The sequence below is a fragment of the Drosophila arizonae genome, chromosome 3 (genome assembly GCF_054131065.1).
Source record: "Drosophila arizonae isolate 15081-1271.41 chromosome 3, UAZ_ARI_1.0, whole genome shotgun sequence".
Classification (NCBI taxonomy): Eukaryota; Metazoa; Arthropoda; class Insecta; order Diptera; family Drosophilidae; genus Drosophila; species Drosophila arizonae.
The window spans coordinates 9961210-9980172 of NC_142923.1; the positions used below are offsets into that span (position 1 = coordinate 9961210).

Consider the following 18963-nt stretch of genomic DNA (forward strand, 5'->3'; position numbering starts at 1 on the left):
AAAGTATCCGGGATCTAACCCGGCCTGACTAATTTGTTACAACGTCTGTTAAATGTCGCTTTTAAGCCCACATACTTTACTTTTAATGCGTGTGTCTATGTACATATTATTTAAATAACTATAATTATAAGTTCATAAACTGGACATGAAAAAAAGGAAAACAAAAAAATTCACAAATAGAAATACACTCTGAGAAAAAAATACGCAAAAACTTGTTTCAATTAAAGTTAAAGCTAGTTAAGGGGATGAAATGAATGAGAATATCTCCTAGTCGGGTACTCCCTACTCGAGCATGGAATGGTATATAAATATTCTTTATAAATAACCTTCAAATAAGCAGTTTTGTAATGATTTTTGAATTATATTTATAACTTGCTTAAGCTTTATTCAAAACAGAAAAAATATAAAGTGTTTTTCTCTGAGTATTGTAGTACCAGTTATACATATATATATCTATACAAAAATCTATTTGAAGGAGATGTTTTTTAGGATTTTAGGCAACATAAACAATGCTCAACACCATGAAAACCAGACTAAAGGCAACGAAACAAATACGATCCACGGCTGTGGCCAACAGCACCCAGTCGAACTGTAGGGCACGCGCTGAGGGCGTGTCAGTGGGATTGATGTCCAGTGGACTGGTCATATCCTCCACACTGTTGTATAGATTCTCAGCCATCTCCTTGGGTAAGCCATTGCTTTGCGTTGCGGGCAGCTCGGCGTCGTTGGTGAAGTGCGAGAGCATGAGGCAAGAGCCCAGTTTGCCATTCAGCAGACGTTTTACTATATCCGGCACGCGACGTTTATGCTGTGCCGTGGCCAGGTAGAGCACCACGACCTCAATAATCGTGGAGATGCTGAGCACCAACAAGCTGGCGCTGTAGAACAAAACTGCAAAGAAGAATTAGTTAAGGAAATTAAAGGGGAATGAAAAACTTCAGCTTACCAATGAGCGGCGTATTCCCGCCCAGCACGGGCAGCAGCTGGGCAAAGTACATAAGAAACGAGGCAATCATGAGGATGAGTATGCCATTGAGCATTATCTTCTCGCCCATCTTCGGCGGCAGCCAGAAAGCGGCCAGCGTGAGGAGCACTATGCAAGAGGCCGGCGTAAAGATGATTGCTTTATACATGCTGGAGCGACGCTGTGTCGTAAATATAAACTCCACGTAGCTGTAATAGTCCTTGTGCACAAACTCTGTCCGGCCGCTGACAATTTCCCACTCGCTCGACTGCACCAGGTCATCATAGTCGATCACCTTGTTGTAGGCCGCATTCAGATTGCTCACCGACCAGGTGCCAATCTTGAGCTTGCATATCTGCTGATCGTACGGCCAATTGATCATGTTCAGCGCGCAGTAAGCCGTGTAGACAGCTGGCGGCACCCACAGGAAGCTGCCATCATTGGACAGGATAACCTGCGTGCTCACAGGATAGTTGCCCTCATCGGCGGCGGCATTGAAGATCATTATCTGTGGCTTCCAAACCTTGTTGTCCGGTATATGCAGCTTGGTAATGTTGTCATATTGCTTTATATTCCATGAACGCTGCTCATCCATCCAGCGCTGCAATAAGTAGTAGCAATCCAGTCGGATTAAGTTGCTGACTAAGCATGCCTTTGTTACAATCTACACTTACCACAGTCAGCCAACAATGGAGCGTGATCTTGCCGTTCAGCTCATCGATATCTAAGTAGTTCACCGATAGACCAAGGCTTACGTTTGTCGCTTTGCCCTGAATTGTGGGCTGAACGTTTGTATCGTAGTTAACGAAGAGATTCATTTGTAGCCGATCCAGAGTGCTCACATTGGTTGACTTCGTATCGGGGTCATCTAAATGGCCCGGCGTGCCTGATCAGAAGATTTTAATAAACGCGTGAAGATATTTATATTACTTATTGCACTTACTACTGGCGCTTGGCACGGAAACAAGCAGGCACACCAACACCAACAACGACAGCAGCCCACGACCGGAAATCAATGTTTTTATCTTGGTCGACATTGTTGTTCCTCAAGTTCACAATGTGCTTGTTTTTGTGGATCAACAATTCACTTATTCTAAGTTTAATGTGAGCTCGTCGGTCTCTGGATAACGACTGAGCGTCGAACCGAAAGCCACCAGAGGGTTTCGCACATGGCTGCAGCCTCTGATAAGGCCAACGGCATAGCTGCCACCGAGAGTTATACAAGATAACACAAGCGCTGATTTGTGCAGTCAAATGAAAGTATCTGCAGTACATACAGTGGTTAATGGAGCCGCCTACACTAAATATTTGGCAGCTAACTTTTTCAAAATAAGATTTAAGTAGTAACGGTTTATCATTAGATGTGACAGTTGATAATGCCGACAGTGCCATTTTGAGCATAACATGTACATAACAGAGACTTGTCAACGTATTTTATTTATCATCCTCTAAGTGCAGTTTCAAGAGAGTTACTTAACGAGAAACGCAGCATTAATATTTAATATTAATATTTAATGAAATTTACTTTAATATTTTAAATACATACCGCTAATTTTAATAAAAATATATACTACCGTGCTTGACTTACCTTTACTGTTTAAGTCGATAAGTGAGCATGTTATCGGCCATCACTAGCGTTGACGTGTGCGTCGTTTGCAGCTATTGCTGTTGTTGTTGTTGTTGTGTGGCTGCGTGTCACAATTGCTACCCCCCAATCGTGAGCAACAAGGATTTTCAATAGAAATCGTCAAGGGCAACGAAAATATAGAGTTAAACTTAGCTGAGATAAAGTCAGCACAATAGTAGACATGGCGGAGGAAGTCATTGGCAGCGTGAAAAAGGCAATTCAGGGCATATTAGAGAATGTGAATGCAAGTGCGAAAAATGAAACAATTACAAACGAAAAGAAGCCATCCACGCCAGAAGGCATCGCCGTGGCGTATAGCAGCCTGGTCATAATGGCCATGCTGCCCATTATTTTCGGTTCCATACGCTCGGTTAAACTGCATAAACTGAAAAAGGTGTGTGCGTGTGTGTTCGTACTTGAGCCGCTCTATTGTGGCATGCTTTCACTCTTTACTTAACTTTCACATGTTTTCCGTAGTCGACAGGCGAGAAGGCAGACACAATGACCAAGAAGGATGCCATGTACTTTCCACTTATCGCATCTGTGGCACTCTTTGGCCTGTACATGTTCTTTCAGATCTTTCAGAAAGTTCACATCAACTTGTTGCTAACCGGCTACTTCTTTGTGCTGGGAGTTATTGCGTTGGCCCACCTGCTCAGCCCAGTTGTCAACTCGTTGATGCCAGCTGCTGTGCCCAAAATACCATTCCACATACACTTCACCAAGGGCGAAGGTAAGCACAAGGAGGACATCATCAACTACAAGTTCTCCACGCACGACATCATCTGCCTAATGATCTCATCGGCAATCGGCGTTTGGTATCTATTGAAGAAGCACTGGATTGCTAATAATATGTTCGGTTTGGCTTTCGCCATCAACGGCGTTGAGATGTTGCATTTGAATAACTTTGTAACTGGTGTTATATTGCTGAGTGGACTCTTCTTCTACGACATCTTCTGGGTATTTGGTACCAATGTCATGGTCACTGTGGCCAAGAGCTTTGAGGCGCCCATCAAGCTAGTGTTTCCCCAAGACATTCTCGACAATGGCTTCAACGCCTCGAACTTTGCCATGTTGGGTCTTGGCGATATCGTTATTCCGGGCATCTTTATTGCCCTGCTGCTGCGATTCGATGACAGCAAAAAGCGCAAGACGCGCATCTACTTCTATTCTACGTTAACTGCCTACTTTATGGGTCTCTTGGCTACGATCTTTGTGATGCACGTCTTCAAGCATGCGCAGCCGGCGCTGCTCTACCTAGTGCCCGCCTGCATGGGCACCCCGCTGCTGGTGGCCCTGGTCAGAGGCGAGCTGAAGGTGCTCTTTGCGTAAGTCGTCGCACATTCATCCCGCTGAAGCCATAAATAAAACTGAACTTTTTCTTCTCCATAGTTATGAAGATCATCCTGAGGAGAAGCCGGAAAAGAAAGAGAAAAAGGAGAAAGACGAGAGTGGCAGCAGCAGCAGCAGTAAGAAGAAAGATTCCAAAAAAGCAAAATAATTCATTAAATGAATTCCCTGCTTTTCTTTCCCTCTCTTTTCCCTTTTACAAAATTGCTTACAAGTCTTCTATTTTTAACGAGTAACAAGTTATAAGCACATCGTAAATTGTATACTTCGCGATTGAGTTTCTATTTTAGCGTCCTTTAATGCAAATTTCCATCAGATAAAAAAGACGATTTGACTATTAAGAACTTAGGATTATTCCTGGACACGGCACAACCACCAATGCGTTCGATTAGGCTTAAACGCTTTGAGATCATAGTTTGCAAATCCTTTTTTTGAACAAAATCAAAAGTCCATAAGTCTATAGAAATGAGCTGTAACAAAATTAAGTACATATAAGAACAATAATAAAACGAAATATTCCAAAACAGCGGTGATAATCTCAAATACAAATTCTCCGTTGCAAGAAATATCGATTATTGGATATCGGTGAGGAAGAATTTTATACAGCAGTCGGTGATTTTCATGTTGGTTTACATAAAAATATCGATAAATATATACATATGTATCTACTGACAGTTCATTTATTGATTTCATTGTTATCACTTTGTTATCAATGAAAAGAAACTAATATAGAAGAGTGTTCGTTGCGTTATCTGGTATATTGTGGATTTTTGGTCATTCATTTACTGGTCACACCGTTTTTAATGTGTGGCGTATCGATGTATTAATATTTTCTACCATCCCTAATGCAAGCCGAAGCCGTCAAATTGCGCTAATTTTGGGTAAAAATTTTCCAGTTTTGTGGAAAAAACGCAAAGTTGCAAATAGTTTTGGCTGTTTAGGACAGCAAACTCGAATCGAAGGTATGTATGCAAGTTAGAATGCAAAATATTTCACTATTTTAGCGTTAATAGTGTGCATATTTTTTGCACAGACGCAAGCAGCGTGTACATCGGAGATAGAAGCAGAAAGACAAAAAGGAGAAACAGCAATACATTTCGCAAAAACGACAAGCAAGAGGTGCAAAGCACACAATGTCCGGAATTGCAATAACACGATTGGGCGAGGAGCGTAAGGCTTGGCGAAAGGATCATCCATTTGGCTTTGTGGCCCGACCGGCTAAAAATCCTGATGGCACATTAAACCTCATGATCTGGGAGTGCGCTATTCCCGGAAAGAAATCGACACCCTGGGAGGGCGGCTTGTACAAGCTGCGCATGATCTTTAAAGATGATTATCCAACCTCTCCACCAAAATGTAAATTTGAACCGCCACTTTTCCATCCCAATGTGTATCCATCGGGTACCGTATGCCTCTCGCTGCTGGACGAGGAGAAAGACTGGCGTCCTGCCATTACAATCAAACAGATTTTGTTGGGCATTCAAGACTTGTTAAACGAGCCAAACATCAAGGATCCTGCCCAAGCGGAGGCATACACCATTTATTGTCAGAATCGATTGGAGTACGAGAAGCGAGTACGTGCACAGGCGCGTGCCATGGCTGCCACTGAATAGAGTGTAATACAGAAGAAGAAGAAAACAGGCACTATCAGAGAATACCGCTACTCTCTAAGAAAGCACACAGACACACAAATCAACGTTAATAATGGGCAGGCAGTCAAGTGATCATCTAACACACACACACATATATACACACACACACACACACAAACCAACATTTAGGAACGAGGCATTTTCGTGAATGCCTCTTCTAATTACAAAACATTTTAATATCTCTAAGCTGATTTAAAAATAATAAAAACAAAAAGAATAAATAGTAAAAACAAAAACAAGATGAATTCGGTTTGCACCAATTATAAATTATAAATATATATATGCATATAAATTACTTAAAATTACAATTACATCATGTAGAATCCCTTATTTCACAGCACTGTAATTTTCGCATTATTTGTGTTTCAATAAATTTATATGATATATTTAATAACATCTAAACGTTGTCTCACTAATAATACAAGGTAATCATTCGATTTGATTCCGAATGGCCAACACAGTCGATGCTGACGTCATCTCTTGCCAACGTGGCAAATATACTTGACCTCTAATGATCGCCGGGAATATCTTAGAAAACAGCTAGCTATAGATTTAGGTTAGTGTTTGGTCCTTGGAGTTTGGTGTTTGAGTTAACGCTCTGACGAGGTTGTGGGATAAAAGGAAATTCTTATGAAATTATCATAGAAAGCATTAAATTTTATTTCTCACCCTGAAAGTAGGCAGAAGAAATTTGATTTCTGTTAGCTAATTGATCATATGTATAACATTCAGAAAGTCCTTTATTGATTAGAGCATAGTGAATGATGAGCTTTATTTGGCATATTACTTTCCATAGTAATATGTATATTACAAATTAATATCTTGCATAGACTTTTTGATTTTGTATCAGATTAAAACATAATTTGGCACTACTATTTTCAGATGTAAGTTCTATACAAATTCAGTGAAAAGTTTACTTACTTCAATGTTCAGCCATATATGTGACCTAAATAAAAAATTTGTATAAAAGTTGAAATAAATGTGTTTTAATATTTCTAGCTGTACTGAAATATAGAACAATATTTATAAAACTGAAAAGAATTTCAAAATATATTTATAAATTTACAACTGAAAATGTTCACAAATATTTATGAAAATAAAAAAAAAAAAAAAACGAATTTCGAGGCGAATTTCTTAACAACTGAAAAATTTCCAGAAACATTGAAAAAATGATAGAAATTAATAAAGCTGAACAATCATTTGTTTTCCAATTACTAGCAATAAAATATATTATAATATCCTTAGAATACAAGTCAGATTTATATATTGTATATTTTATTTTGAATAAATTAATTACTTTTATTGTCGCACACTCTTAATAAATACATAAAGTACATATACATATACACATATCTTGTCTATATGTATATTTATATATATTTAAATTACACAGTTTTATTTGTTATATAAGCTTGAACGCTGTTGGATTTACAATAATTATTATGGATATTATTGGATCTATTAGGATTATATACCGTTTAACCCAATCGTGGAGAGACTCCACATTAATATTTTTGGGTAGTTCGAGGAGCATACTCCCTGGATATACTATGATCTATTTCGATATCGAAAAACTTGTAGTTTCTTGCACTTCAATTGTGAATTCTTCTCTAAGTGGTAAGCTTTGGCATGCATTATATGTCATGATTTCTACAGTACAAATATATATATATATATGTATATATATATATTCGTATATATACATCCATGTCTTTATGTATATCTATATATTGCCTGGATATTATATATTAGGATCTGTCTATCTTCGCAGGGGGGAACAGTTGGAGATTCTCCGGAAATACTTTCGATACTGTGTCGGTGGTTGTGGTGGTGTTGGTGGTTGATGTTTGTGGTTGTGTTGGTGGTTGATGTCTGTGGCTGCGCGGTTGTGTGGTTGGCTCAGAAGCACTTGTAGTACCATTCCAGCTGCTTGCGCTGCACCTCCCACATCAGCTGGCTCTCTCAAATGGCCGCCTCCTGCAGATTCTCCTTGTTCTTCTGCAGCAACAGCAGCTCGCTGGGCGACTGCAGCGGCATGGCGGCGCCACCGACGCCCACCGTGGGACTGGGGCTATCGGTGGCCTCCGGTCGATGCAGCTTGCTCTTGCAGTAGAACTGTTTGTGCGCCAAAAAGGTTTTCACATAGTTGAACGATATGTCGCAGGTGGAGCAGTATTTCTTCATGGCCTCCGCAGCGCTCGGCCCCAGCGGCGAATTGGCCATTGGTGGCGGCAGTGTGGCTGGGGTCAGCTCTATGCCCATGTCCAGTGGCTCGGCTTTGATGTGCGTGTGCGGCGTGTCAATGGGCGAATTGTTGTTATCGTGCACCAGACTCAGCGTGGCCACAGCTGGCTCCAAGGGCTCCGACTTGATGTGGAAACTGAAATGGATAGAGAAGACTCCATGAATTATAGACTCTAAAGTGTTATCAAAAGTGTATAGCCAAGGTTCGTTGGCAGTGCCCAACTGGGAATCAATTGACTATAGGTTTAGAGTATCTCCTAGTCAGGCACTCCCCCACTCTATCCCGACATATATAGGTCATATGCTTACCTAGCCGCCTCGCGTTCGCCATTCACCAGCGTCACATCGGGCAGGGCATGGGCATTGACATCCTGCTCGCGGGACTCGGGGGAGATGGAGGGCGAGCTGATTGCCACGTGTGGATGCAACAGTTTCATGTGGCGTAGCTGTTGAAGGAGAATATTATAATTAGAGTTCAGGCTGCCCAGCATCGTCATCTGTCTGTCAGAAGCACTCACCACATTGCCCTTGTAGGTGGAGGCATAGTTGCAGTGATCGCAGTTGAAGATCTGTGCCGCATGCTGTTCCAGCTGCTCCTGGGCCGCTGTCACGACGGGCAGGTCCAGACCCATGCTTGAAGGTGGCGGGGCGGCTGGTGCAGCTGCAGCCGCCGCATCCTCCTCGAAGATGCAGGTCATGTAGTGCTCCTCGTTGACATCGCTGGTCTTCTTATCGAAGTGGGTGCGTATGTGGGTCCTCATGCCGCGCAGCGTGTTGCCCTTGTACTGGCAGATGCTGCAGCGGAATGCCTTCACCGTGCCGTGCATTTCCATATGCTTGCGGGCCAGCGCAGCGGTGGGGCTGACCACCCCGCACACCGGGCACTTGTTCACGCTGTTCGCCACAGCCGCACTGGCCGGCGCCAGCTGGGGCGTGGCTGGGGGCGTCGGGCATGGCTGGCCGTGATCGTGCAGCGTCTTGCACTTGACGCACTTCTCCTTGGGCAGCGGCAGCTGGGGCGTGGCTGCCTCCGCGGGCGTGGCTGCCGCCCCGCCCTTGGGACAATAGTAGTTCTGGTGCGCGCGCAGATTATCCAGCGAGGTGTACTTGATGCCGCAGGCGGCGCAGATCAGCTGCTGATAGGCCACGGGCGTCGTCTCCAAGGGGGAGGCGCCGGCAGGCACGCCGGGGCCCGCTGCGGCGGGCGGTGACACTGCATTCTTGGAGTCACCATCCACGCCCGCGTCCTGGTTGCGGGCGGAGCAGTAGTGCTGCTTGTGCGCCAAGTAGTTCTCGTACTTGCAGAAGACTATGTTGCACTCCTTGCACTTGGACACGCCCTGCTTCACATAGATCTGCGGCTGGCTGTTGGGCGCATTGGCTGCGACTGTGGCCACAGCCGGAGGAGGGGCGGCGCCGGACTGGACTGGACCGTAGCCCAGCTTGCTGGCCAGCTCGGCGCTGCTGCTGCTGCCCGCCACAGCCGCTGCAGCGGCAGCAGCCAGTTTGAGCGCCAGCTCCGGATTGGTCTTGGCCAGCAGCGATTCGGATAGTGCAAAGTCGCCGGGCAACATGGAGCGCAACGGCTGCAGATTGTCCAGCAGATGGGGCACGGCCAACGCTGGCGGCGACATGGAGGCAGCGCTGCCCGCACCGGAGCTGCGCGGACTGATCGCACGTCGCTTGGGCGACGGACTCATCGAGGGGCTGCTGGGCAGCGAGGGCGCGCACACAATCTGCTCCGGGGTCACGCTGCCACCGGTTCGGCCGCTGCTCTCCAGGTTCTCCTTGCCGGCGCTGAGCAGCGCTTCCTCCATCAGGCGCTGGCGCTGCAGCAGCGGCGAAATGGGCGAGCGACGTAGGGATAGGTCTAGGGGCGTGGTATCGCTGTGAAGGGCAATTGCAAGGGCGAAGGTGAGTTGAGGTTACTTTTGGATTGAGCCTGGACTTACCGCATGCCACTGGCTTCCTTGCGTTTGGGCTCCGGCGGAGTGGTTTTCGATTCTGTTTCCGGGACGTTACTGGCGCTGGGACGCTCGGGTTCCTGGGCGGGCATGCTCAATTGATTGCTACTAGGCATGGGCGTGCCTGTGGGCGTGGGCGTGGCATTTCCCGCTAGCGCATTGATATTGAGCGCCGTGGCCAGCGGCTTGAGGGCGCCATTGTCAAGGGTGAAGCATGTGGACTCCGGATTGACAATGCCCGACGTGGAGGTGGTGCTGCGAATGGGATGAAGATTGGCAGCGGTTAAGCCAAGCTCTTAAGTTGAACAGCTGCAAGTGATTAGCTAACGAAGCCTCCGTTTCACTCCAGGCTATACTCACAGTGGTCCGGGTATGAGGCTGGCGGCGCGTATTAGCGAGCAGGGCACTATGATGATGGGATTGGTGGGCAGTGCCAGGAAGGGTTGCGGCGGTGCCACCTGCAGCGAGGCGGCAGCTGCAGCAGCCGCCGCCGCAGCCGCCGCAGCAGCAACCATTGCAGGAGTCGGCGTCTTGTTGCGCGTCTGCGGACTGTGGGCCCCACTGTGCTTAGCTCCTGCGGCCGCAACTGCTGCTGCAGAGCCTCCGGTGTTGCTGCTGGCGTTCGCCTCCGGCTTGGGCGTCAGCTGGCCATCGCTGCGTCGGGAGCTGCAGTAGTGCTGCTTGTGGGCGCGATAGGTCTTGATGTTGTTGAAGCGGATATCACAGTCGCTGCAGTAGCGATCGATTTGCTGCGAGGGGGGCGAGGGAGGTGCGTTAGTTATATTTGGGCTGGGCGCTGACCTGCTCGTCAACCAACTCACTTGACTAGAGCTCTCCTCGAGCGCACTGGCCGCAGCGGCCGCGGCGGCGGCGGCAGCGACCACGCCGTTGGCCGCCAGTCCGGAGAGGCTGTTCAGGGTGGGCGCGGCGGGCGAGGTCTGATGCATGCGCATGTGCCGGTTGAGGGAGACCTTCTTGTCGGCGCTGTAGGAGCACTGCGTGCAGGCGTACTGCTTGCCTGTGCGCGCCACCTTGGCGGGTGGCTCCGAGCCGGAGCTGCCGCCGCTGGAGCTGCTATTGCCACTCGGATTGGCGCCACCGCCGCCAGCTGCGGCTGTGGCCTTGTCCACGGCGGCCGACTCCTCGTCGGCATCCTTGTTGCGATGCGAGCAGTAGTAGGCCTGGTGCGCCTCCAGCGTGGAGGGCGAGCTGAAGGCTATACCGCAGGGCAGGCACATGAAGCGCGCCGGCTTGAGCAGCGGCTCCACCAGACTGCTGGGATCGGGCAAACTTTGTTGCTGCTGCTGCTGCTCGGGCTTGGCCAGCTGTGGCGGCGGACCGAGCAAGCGTGGCTCGAGATTGAGCTCCTTGGCATCGGGTTTCAGAGCCGGATCGGAAGCGAGCAGCGCATTGAGACGCAGCTTGGGCAGCACCAGCGGCGGTGTGGGCGTAGGCGGCGGACTGGGTGTGGCAGCCACAGAAGGCGGAGTTGCCGGCGAATCGGCACGCTCCAACTTCGGCACCAGCTCAGGAGGCGTGGGACTGCGCGGCGGAGTCGTCGAGCTGTCGGCCACATCCTGCTGTTGCGCACTGGCCTCCTGTGCCGCTGCCTGCTCCTCCTCGACCATTTCCTGATCCATGTCGGTCTCCTCCAGCTGCTCAGAGGCGTTGCTAGCTTGCTGCTCCAGCTGCTCGTCCTCGGGCAGCTCGTCCAGCTGTTGCTGCTGCTTTTCCTCGCTCAACTCGTGTGCGCCCAAATCTTTGGAATCTGCAAGGATTATAATTTTTCGAAATTGGAATATAATTAAAGACTTGGAATATATTCATTCGTAGGACTTGGAATATATTACTATGATGTTAGGTAATTGGGCTCTCTAATTTTTAGTTGACTTAAGGAATGTAATGAAAGGCAGCTAAAGTGAGGTTATGTAAAGTTAAGTGAGGCACTTGACTTAAGATTGAGAATTTAATTATTTATTTGATATTAGAACTTTTTTTTAAGATCAAGACTAACATAAAACTGAAGCACTGGTAATTGGTTCCTACGGCTTGAAGACTTGAAATATGTTACTCTGATACCTTGCATTATATAGTAATGTCTATTATTAAATATTAAATAATTTTAAAGTTGATTAAATTATAGCATTAAGTAAAATAAAGACTAGTAGGTCCATAGGTTTTGGTTTTGTATGGGTAGTATTAATGTCTCTCCTCTAAGTTAGTTTTGGGTCAACTATGAGTCCAAGGCATCTCTCTGGCCAGGCTATGCTAATGGTACACACTTTAGTTAGCTTCCCCTCAGATATAAACAAACGAAACCATTTGATATATCTGCCTAAATCGCCGTGGGACCAAAGAGTTTGCAGAAATTTGATGGCATTGCAGCCCGGTGCCCGCTGCCATGGCAAATGCCATGTATGTGTCAAATGTGACCAGAGGTTAGCAATTATTATCGAACAAATTGTCAGCGATGCTGTGAAAACAATGCGACGTTGTCCCCGTTGAGCATTGACTCCACTCCACTCCACTCGACTCGACTCGCCAGCCGAGCGAGGTTGTCGACCAAGACCAAGTCGAAGTCCAACTCGAAGTCGAAGCCAAAGTCGCAGACCATTTGGAACGTTTATCCCGCTAACGCATCTCGACGCTGTGCGGATTACGTGGAAAAGCCGGCGAGTGGAAAAGCGCATGGTGGTCAGAGAGTTAGCACACAGTTGATGATTAGAGCGGCCCGGCTGACATCTGATTTGTATTTGCTTTGGCCACAAAATATTATAACGACCAGCGATGCGACGGATAAGCACAAGAGTTGCAGTTGCACTCGCAGCAGTCGCAGTCGCAGCAGTTGCAGTCGCAGTCAACCGACAACAACATGCCAGCAATAGATATGAAGGCGCCGATAAGCGCGGCCCACAGAGCTGGCCCCGCTCGGCCGTGCGCTGCTCGTGCGGGCCGCCAATGCGCGTTGACCTGTCAATTGTTGGCTATTGAAATGTCAGCGCAACTTGTTGCCAACCAGCTCAGCCAGCTCGGCCAGTCAGGCATTCGGCCATTCGGGCAGCTCTCGGCCTTTGCTTTGCCATAGCAACTGCAACTGTAATTTGTTGTGCAGCAAGTTCGTCGCCTCAGTCTTTTGATTGCTTAGGACGCATTGACGCGTCGGTTGCGCCCACCGCGCGTTTCGCCCTAATTGCAGTGTCGATTTTCACGAATTCACACACAAAATGCTGCACGTGAACAATCAGACAGCATCTGCCTTCGCCATCTCTGCCCGAAAAAAATACAAAATACAAAATAAAAAATAAAACAAAAAGCTAAAACCAAAAACAAAACCGAATTTCAGCTCCATTGAAAGCCCAACGCGATGGCTTCAACTCTTTTGGGGTCCTCTGTGCATTCCAGCGCATTCTGCTTATTTGTAAGATATTTATTGCCATCGATTGGTGCGCGATAAGCAGCACACGTAAAGTGTTTGCCGGTTACGGCGCAAACTACACGCCAGCAACAGCAACAACAGCGGCAGCAACAGCAACGGCAGCGGAAGCGGCAGCGGCAGCAAGAGCAACTGCAAAGGCTGTGCGGGCTAAGCCAAAGCTTAGCTAACAATGGACCTGCCTAGCAGCCCAAGAAGATGATGTTGCTGTTGCCAGCAACAGCTGCTGCTGCTGATGCTGCTGCTGCTGTTGCTGCTGCTGAGGATTAGCTCTGCTCTGCGTCATTTTATTGTTGTTGCTGTATCGTTTGTTTAGCCATTTCGTAACGTTACGCCACTTCGCACACCTTACACACACACACTTGCAACGCCAACGCCAACAATTGTTTATCAATTTGTTAAATCAGCTGCGCTGCGGCGTTGCCGTCGCAGTTGCGATCGATCCTCGCCGATAAGCGACACACACACACACACACACACACAAGCAGCTTGAAGACTGTGGTCAGGCAAGGGCAGGGGCCAAGGGGATGCTTCGTTTTATCAGCCGGCAGATTATTGTTGCTGGTTTCTCACTTGGCCAGCATTGTTGCCGCTGTTGCTGTTGCTGTTGATGCTGCTGCTGCTGCTGGTGGGCGTTGTATGCAGCCATAAACAATCGAGCAATTTGGCTTAAACCAGGGCCAGCAGCCTGAAAGTAAGGCAGCGATTGAGTGGGGAGGCAGCAGCAGCGCAGGGGCTCTCCAAAGGGCACGAGGAGCGGGGAGGGGAGCACAGAGCCAGGCGACCCTTTGTTCATTTGTCGCTGGTGAATGCCGGACCGCCATCGCGGCTAATCGCTGCGAGCCGAAGGTCAGTTAACTCGAAAAAAAACGTAGATAAAACCGGACAGTAGATAACTGAAAGATACCCTGTAGCGGTTTAGTAAGAGGAGTAATAAAACAAATAAAAAAGGAAATACCCTGTAAAAAGGCTAAGTGAGAGAAATCCGTTTTTCTAGGAAATACAAAATAATCTAATATATGCTGTATGATATTATAAGGCAGGGCTGGAACGTCGATATACAGACATTAATTGCTATAGCAATAAATGAGCTATCGATAGTCAGAAACTCACTAGACTGAGAGATTAGAGATCTCTCCAATTCACTATATTAATATAGAAATATACATATATTTGTACATAAGTTCAGCTTTACAGGGTATCTAAAGAGAAGCCATATCCTATAGACTAGCTGCACAGCTCCAAGCTGAAAGTTCATTTGGTGGCCAGCGTTTTGGAATCTTGATTGTTGTGTGGCAGAGACGCAGCAGACGCTAGACGGCGCAGCTTGGAGTCGACGCCAGTTGGTCTGGCCGGCTCAAGACTTGGCTGTACTTGCAACAGTTGCATGGGGCGTATGCGTAATGTTTGGTGGGGGCGTGCTAAGAGCCGGCGCGCTTTGCATGGGGCATGGGATTGGGAGTGGGAGAGGGAGTGGAAGCTGCAGCAGGAGCACAACTATTTTAGTTGCTTATAATTAAACAAATTTTCCCAGCGGAAACAAATTGAAAAACGTGAGTTGCCCAATCGCAGCCAGAGCGATGAGAGCGCAGCAGAGCCCGAGCTCAGCTCAGCTCTGGTCTCTGCTCTGCCCGATAACGAAAATCTTCATTTTCGCGCGAAAATGTTGCCACCTTGTGGCAATCAACGCCATCAGCAGCAGCACTGGAACTCCGCTTGAGCACCGGTTCGCCAGGCTTCGGGGGCTCGGGCTGCTATCAATTGTTATTAATCAACAACAAAAACAAATGCAGAGAGCGCGCTAAATTCAGCAATTCGAAAAAAGGCAAAGAGAATCGCGTTGCGGGCAACATTTCATTTCACACTTTGGCTGCAAGTTCAATGCTAATACCCCGTAATCCTTGGAAGTGGTTAGAGGTTAACTTAAAGTGTTGTTTGACTGAGTGTATCAAGTGGATAGATCTATTCATTGAAACTGTAAATCATGCAACAAGTTTTTGTTGCTGTCGAAATCAATAATTATGTGAGTTTTTAATTTCCAACTAGATTATGTTGTCCCTAAAATGAATATATATACGAAAAAAGAACAATTAAAATAAAATTAAATGGTTTTTCATTTTTATGTAAAATAAAATTCAAATTCAAATTTGAATTTTAATATCTGTTAATATTTTTGTGGATCTAAAAAACTTGCATTTCCTCCCTCATAACGTAGGCACGCAGGGTATCTCTCAGTCGACCATTGCACTGGCCACAGCTGCATCTTGAGCGTTAACCCGTGCAAATAATCAACATTCTCATATCTTGGGGGCTTCGCGGAGCTATTCGTGATTTACTCGCAGTTTGCGTTGAGCTTATTTCTTTTCTACTGCTGCTGCTGCATCTTCTTCTTCTTCTTTTATTCAGCACCTCCTTAGCGCTATGGGAAACGGCGGTGGAGTGAAATTCTTTGATTCTTTGATAGCGGATAAGCAATTTGGGTTCGCCGTTTTGCGCTTTACAGGCATATTACAAAATTAAATTGTATTTGTTTTAAATTATAAATCAATGTATGGATAGTATAATAATATAAAGTATTATTTAAATAGTTAAAAAATTTGATAGTTTAACTTATAATTAATATTAATATATTAAATTATATTGGCTAGTAGATGCATACGAATTATGTGAGAGATAAGCGAGATTCTGGTCTTTATTATTATATTTTCTTAATTCAATTCTTGAATATTTAATGTATGATCTATTTTATAATGCACAAGTATAAATTAAATAATAATAATAAATTTGTAAACTATTAACTTTTGGGAATCACGAGAATTTCTATAGTTTTTATCAAGCTTTGGACGTTATTTAAATATTTCATCAGCCGATCGGTATTATCCTGTTGGATACTTCCCAGTAAATTACGCCTTTACATTCATAAAAAATGTTAATAACATATTTAGCTTAACAGCTTTTCAGGCAATAGTTCAGCCCAAGCTAATAGCAATATTTAAGTACCTCATCGGAAAATACTTTGAATTTCGTTGTTAAATAATTTAAACAAGATATTTTGGTTCATTGCCAATTTTTAGTCCAACAGAAGCTTCACAGATTCATATTGGAATAACATACAATTTATAGTAAATTTTCCTTTTCCCCTTTATATTGGGTTCTCTTGCCATAGCCAAAGTCAAGTTCAGTTCCCTCAAGGTACAGCAGCACTCCATGCAATAGTTGCTTGATTTTCAGCCTCTGAATAACATGAAGCTCGACTGACTGCAACTTCGAACGCGAACTGCGATACAGATTTCGACCTAGACTCTAAAGTTCAGAGCTGGCGACTAATTTAGCGCACGTAGCGCAACTCCACGTAAATGTCAACAGGCGAATGGGCATACAAAGTATCGACGACTGTTGCTGCTGCTGCTGCTGCTGCTGCAGCTGCGGCTGCTTCAGCGAGGGGGCGGAGGCTAACCATGTAGTACAATCTGCAATCTATAGAAGCTACGAAAACACAAAGTCTGTGTCTGCTTTGGCAGGGCGGACGCGAAACGGAACTGGAGGAGGACGGCAGGCAATTCCTCGAAATCAAGCGAGTCTCCAAACTCTTTTTGATGTCTTAATTAAAAAACGTGCAAATGATGCGACAGGGGCGGGGCAAGGGACGGGGTAAATGTTTGTCTGGGCCTCTGCACAGAGTTCAATGTTGAGCAATTGATGCAACTGTTGAGATGTGTTGCTGTTGCAGCTGTTGTTGTTGCTGTTGCTGCTGCTGCTGTTGCCAATGCGGCACGGCATGCTGATAAGGCTGCAGGGGTTAGCAGGGGCTGCAGGGTTTTGGGTTCAGAAATTGTCGCAGTACTTGAAAATTTCGTGTGAGCACGCTCAGCGTCGATTGTTGCTGTTGCCAGCGCTTGATCGCTTGATCAGCAGCAGCCGAAGCAGCAACAGCAGCAGCAGCAACAGTTGTCGTCTGTTAGCAACACACACACACACACACACTCTCACATTCGGCTGATCAATTGCGATCTGCACTTTCAGCTGCTGTTGCTCCCACTATCTTGTGTGTTGTTGTTGTTGTTGCTGCCGCTGCTGCTGTTTCCGTGCCTGTTGCAACTGTTGCACAAATTTAAATTGACCCAAGTGCAAGTTTGAATGTTGCTAATCTATAATCGCTTTGCCAGCCCGCGCGCATATGTGTGTGTGTGTGCTTGTTGCACTAGCCATGTTGCTGTTGTCGAGCAGCAACATGTTGCTAGCAGTCTCATAATTTGCGTTTATTAAACACGGCCTTCATTTGCATAAACGTCCCCTTGTTCACGGGATTAACATCACAGCGCAATGTTTGTTGCTGGGCGCATCTGCTGCTGTTGTTGCTGTTGCTGCTGCAACAGAAATCCCCTAGTTCGGCAGCAACATTGCAATTGCTGTAAACAAATCACGCTTCTGGCAGATCAATCAACTACATTTCAGCAGCACAACCAACTGACAATTGTTGCCAGCCATTGCTGACAATTCAATTGTGTGTATTTGCCCCAGCAGCAACAGCAACAGCAACTCATAGAAACGACAGCAACATAAATGAACACAGCGACAATACAAGGGGAACAAACGGAAATTTCTCTCGTTTGCCCTCGTTTACAGTTACATTAAATTCGTGAGGGCGGCGACACGCCCCCGTCAAAAAAAAAATAGTGTCGTGGGCGTGGCTGGGGCGACGGGCTGCAACTGCGAAATCGTGTCTTGCACTGTGTTAACTTCATTGCTGCAACAATTTTTGATGACTTTGATGAGTTTATCAATGCGAGCAGCCACGGCAGAGCGGAGCGGAGCGGAACTGCAGCCGGGCGGAAGGTTGTCCAGTTGTTGAGATCTTTTTAGCAGTAAATTAAAGAGGCGCGAACATTGCTGCGAGCTGTGTGAAGAACGCGCACAAAATTGCAGCAAGCCAAAGACAGAAACAAGACACAAAAAAAAAAAAAAAAAAAAAAACAAGAACGGACCGCACACACCGAAACGACAGCAGTTGGTGGCGGGAGGCACAAGTAGGAGGCAAGTTGCTAACAAGATGCGCGCAGGCAACGACAACGACAACAGCAGCAACAACAACAACAGCAGCAGCAACAAGCAGTTAACAAGAGTACAAAGCGAAATGCCGACACGCAGCCGCCCAGAGCCAAGTCCAGTTGGCAAAAAGAACGAACGATATAAAACAGGCCACGCAACATGCGGCAGCAACCAGCAACGAGCAGCAACGAGCTTGCCACCGCGCTCGAGTGACTAACAAAGCGGCGCAGCAGACACATCATTACCTACCAATTAGGCGCCCAAAATGCGCGCGTGTGCGTTTGTGTGTGTGTGTGTGTGTATGCGTGTGCTTATGTGTGCCGTAGCAGACGCCGCGCTGCTCTTTTGGTGGCACAATAAACGTTTACAACAAGCAACAACTACAACAACAACAACAACAACGACGACGACAAGGGCAGGTTGACTGACAAGACAGCCAAGGCGAAATAAGCCATAATGCAGGCCCAAGCTGAGCCAGCAACATCAACAACAACAACAATAACACACTGTGGAGACTGGTATATTGTGTGGCCTACCTGGCTGCCCCTACCTGGCGCTCTTGTTGATGAAGTGCAAAGTGCTCGCTAACAGCTTGTAATGAGTTCAAAGTGTGGCCTTTTATGCAAAACTTAACGAGCAGCCAAGGAGGTGGATGGAGCCGCAACAACAACAAACAGCAG

The 18963-nt window shown here is 46.4% G+C and overlaps 4 protein-coding genes across 5 annotated transcripts in view; 2 read left to right on the top strand and 2 right to left on the bottom strand.

The window, feature by feature from the left end:
• Positions 1-55: 55 nt before the first annotated feature.
• Positions 56-2405, bottom strand: nAChRbeta3 (nicotinic Acetylcholine Receptor beta3). The gene is made up of 4 exons (XM_018003006.2): positions 1908-2405; positions 1639-1850; positions 947-1565; positions 56-891 (listed from the first exon to the last, which is right to left on the bottom strand). The coding sequence occupies exons 1-4, from the start codon at positions 1999-2001 to the stop codon at positions 494-496; spliced, it is 1323 nt and encodes a 440-aa protein (XP_017858495.1). The 5' UTR covers positions 2002-2405; the 3' UTR covers positions 56-493.
• Positions 2406-2582: 177 nt separating this feature from the next.
• On the top strand, positions 2583-4467 carry LOC108610737 (signal peptide peptidase). The gene is made up of 3 exons (XM_018003007.2): positions 2583-2985; positions 3069-3919; positions 3984-4467. Exons 1-3 carry the CDS (start codon positions 2773-2775, stop codon positions 4090-4092), a joined length of 1173 nt encoding a protein of 390 aa, XP_017858496.1. The 5' UTR covers positions 2583-2772; the 3' UTR covers positions 4093-4467.
• Positions 4468-4678: 211 nt separating this feature from the next.
• Positions 4679-5989, top strand: lwr (ubiquitin conjugating enzyme lesswright). 2 transcript variants are annotated; one of them, XM_089465227.1, is made up of 2 exons: positions 4679-4903; positions 4955-5989. In XM_089465227.1, exon 2 carries the CDS (start codon positions 5075-5077, stop codon positions 5552-5554), a length of 480 nt encoding a protein of 159 aa, XP_089321353.1. In that variant the 5' UTR covers positions 4679-4903; positions 4955-5074; the 3' UTR covers positions 5555-5989. The 2 variants fall into 2 exon arrangements, with proteins under 2 accessions (XP_089321353.1, XP_017858500.1); XM_018003011.2 differs by having other exon boundaries at positions 4685-4903; positions 4975-5989.
• ush (Zinc finger protein ush) overlaps positions 4978-18963 on the bottom strand; it is a 65291-nt gene continuing 51305 nt past the window's right edge. Inside the window, exons 3-9 of the mRNA XM_018003000.2 lie at positions 10623-11569; positions 10162-10550; positions 9790-10056; positions 8356-9724; positions 8147-8283; positions 6263-7973; positions 4978-6191 (exon numbers count right to left, since the gene is read on the bottom strand). Of these exons, the coding sequence (XP_017858489.1) occupies positions 7556-7973; positions 8147-8283; positions 8356-9724; positions 9790-10056; positions 10162-10550; positions 10623-11569 (3527 nt within the window). The 3' untranslated portion in view covers positions 4978-6191; positions 6263-7555. The remainder of the gene's footprint in view (positions 6192-6262; positions 7974-8146; positions 8284-8355; positions 9725-9789; positions 10057-10161; positions 10551-10622; positions 11570-18963) is intronic.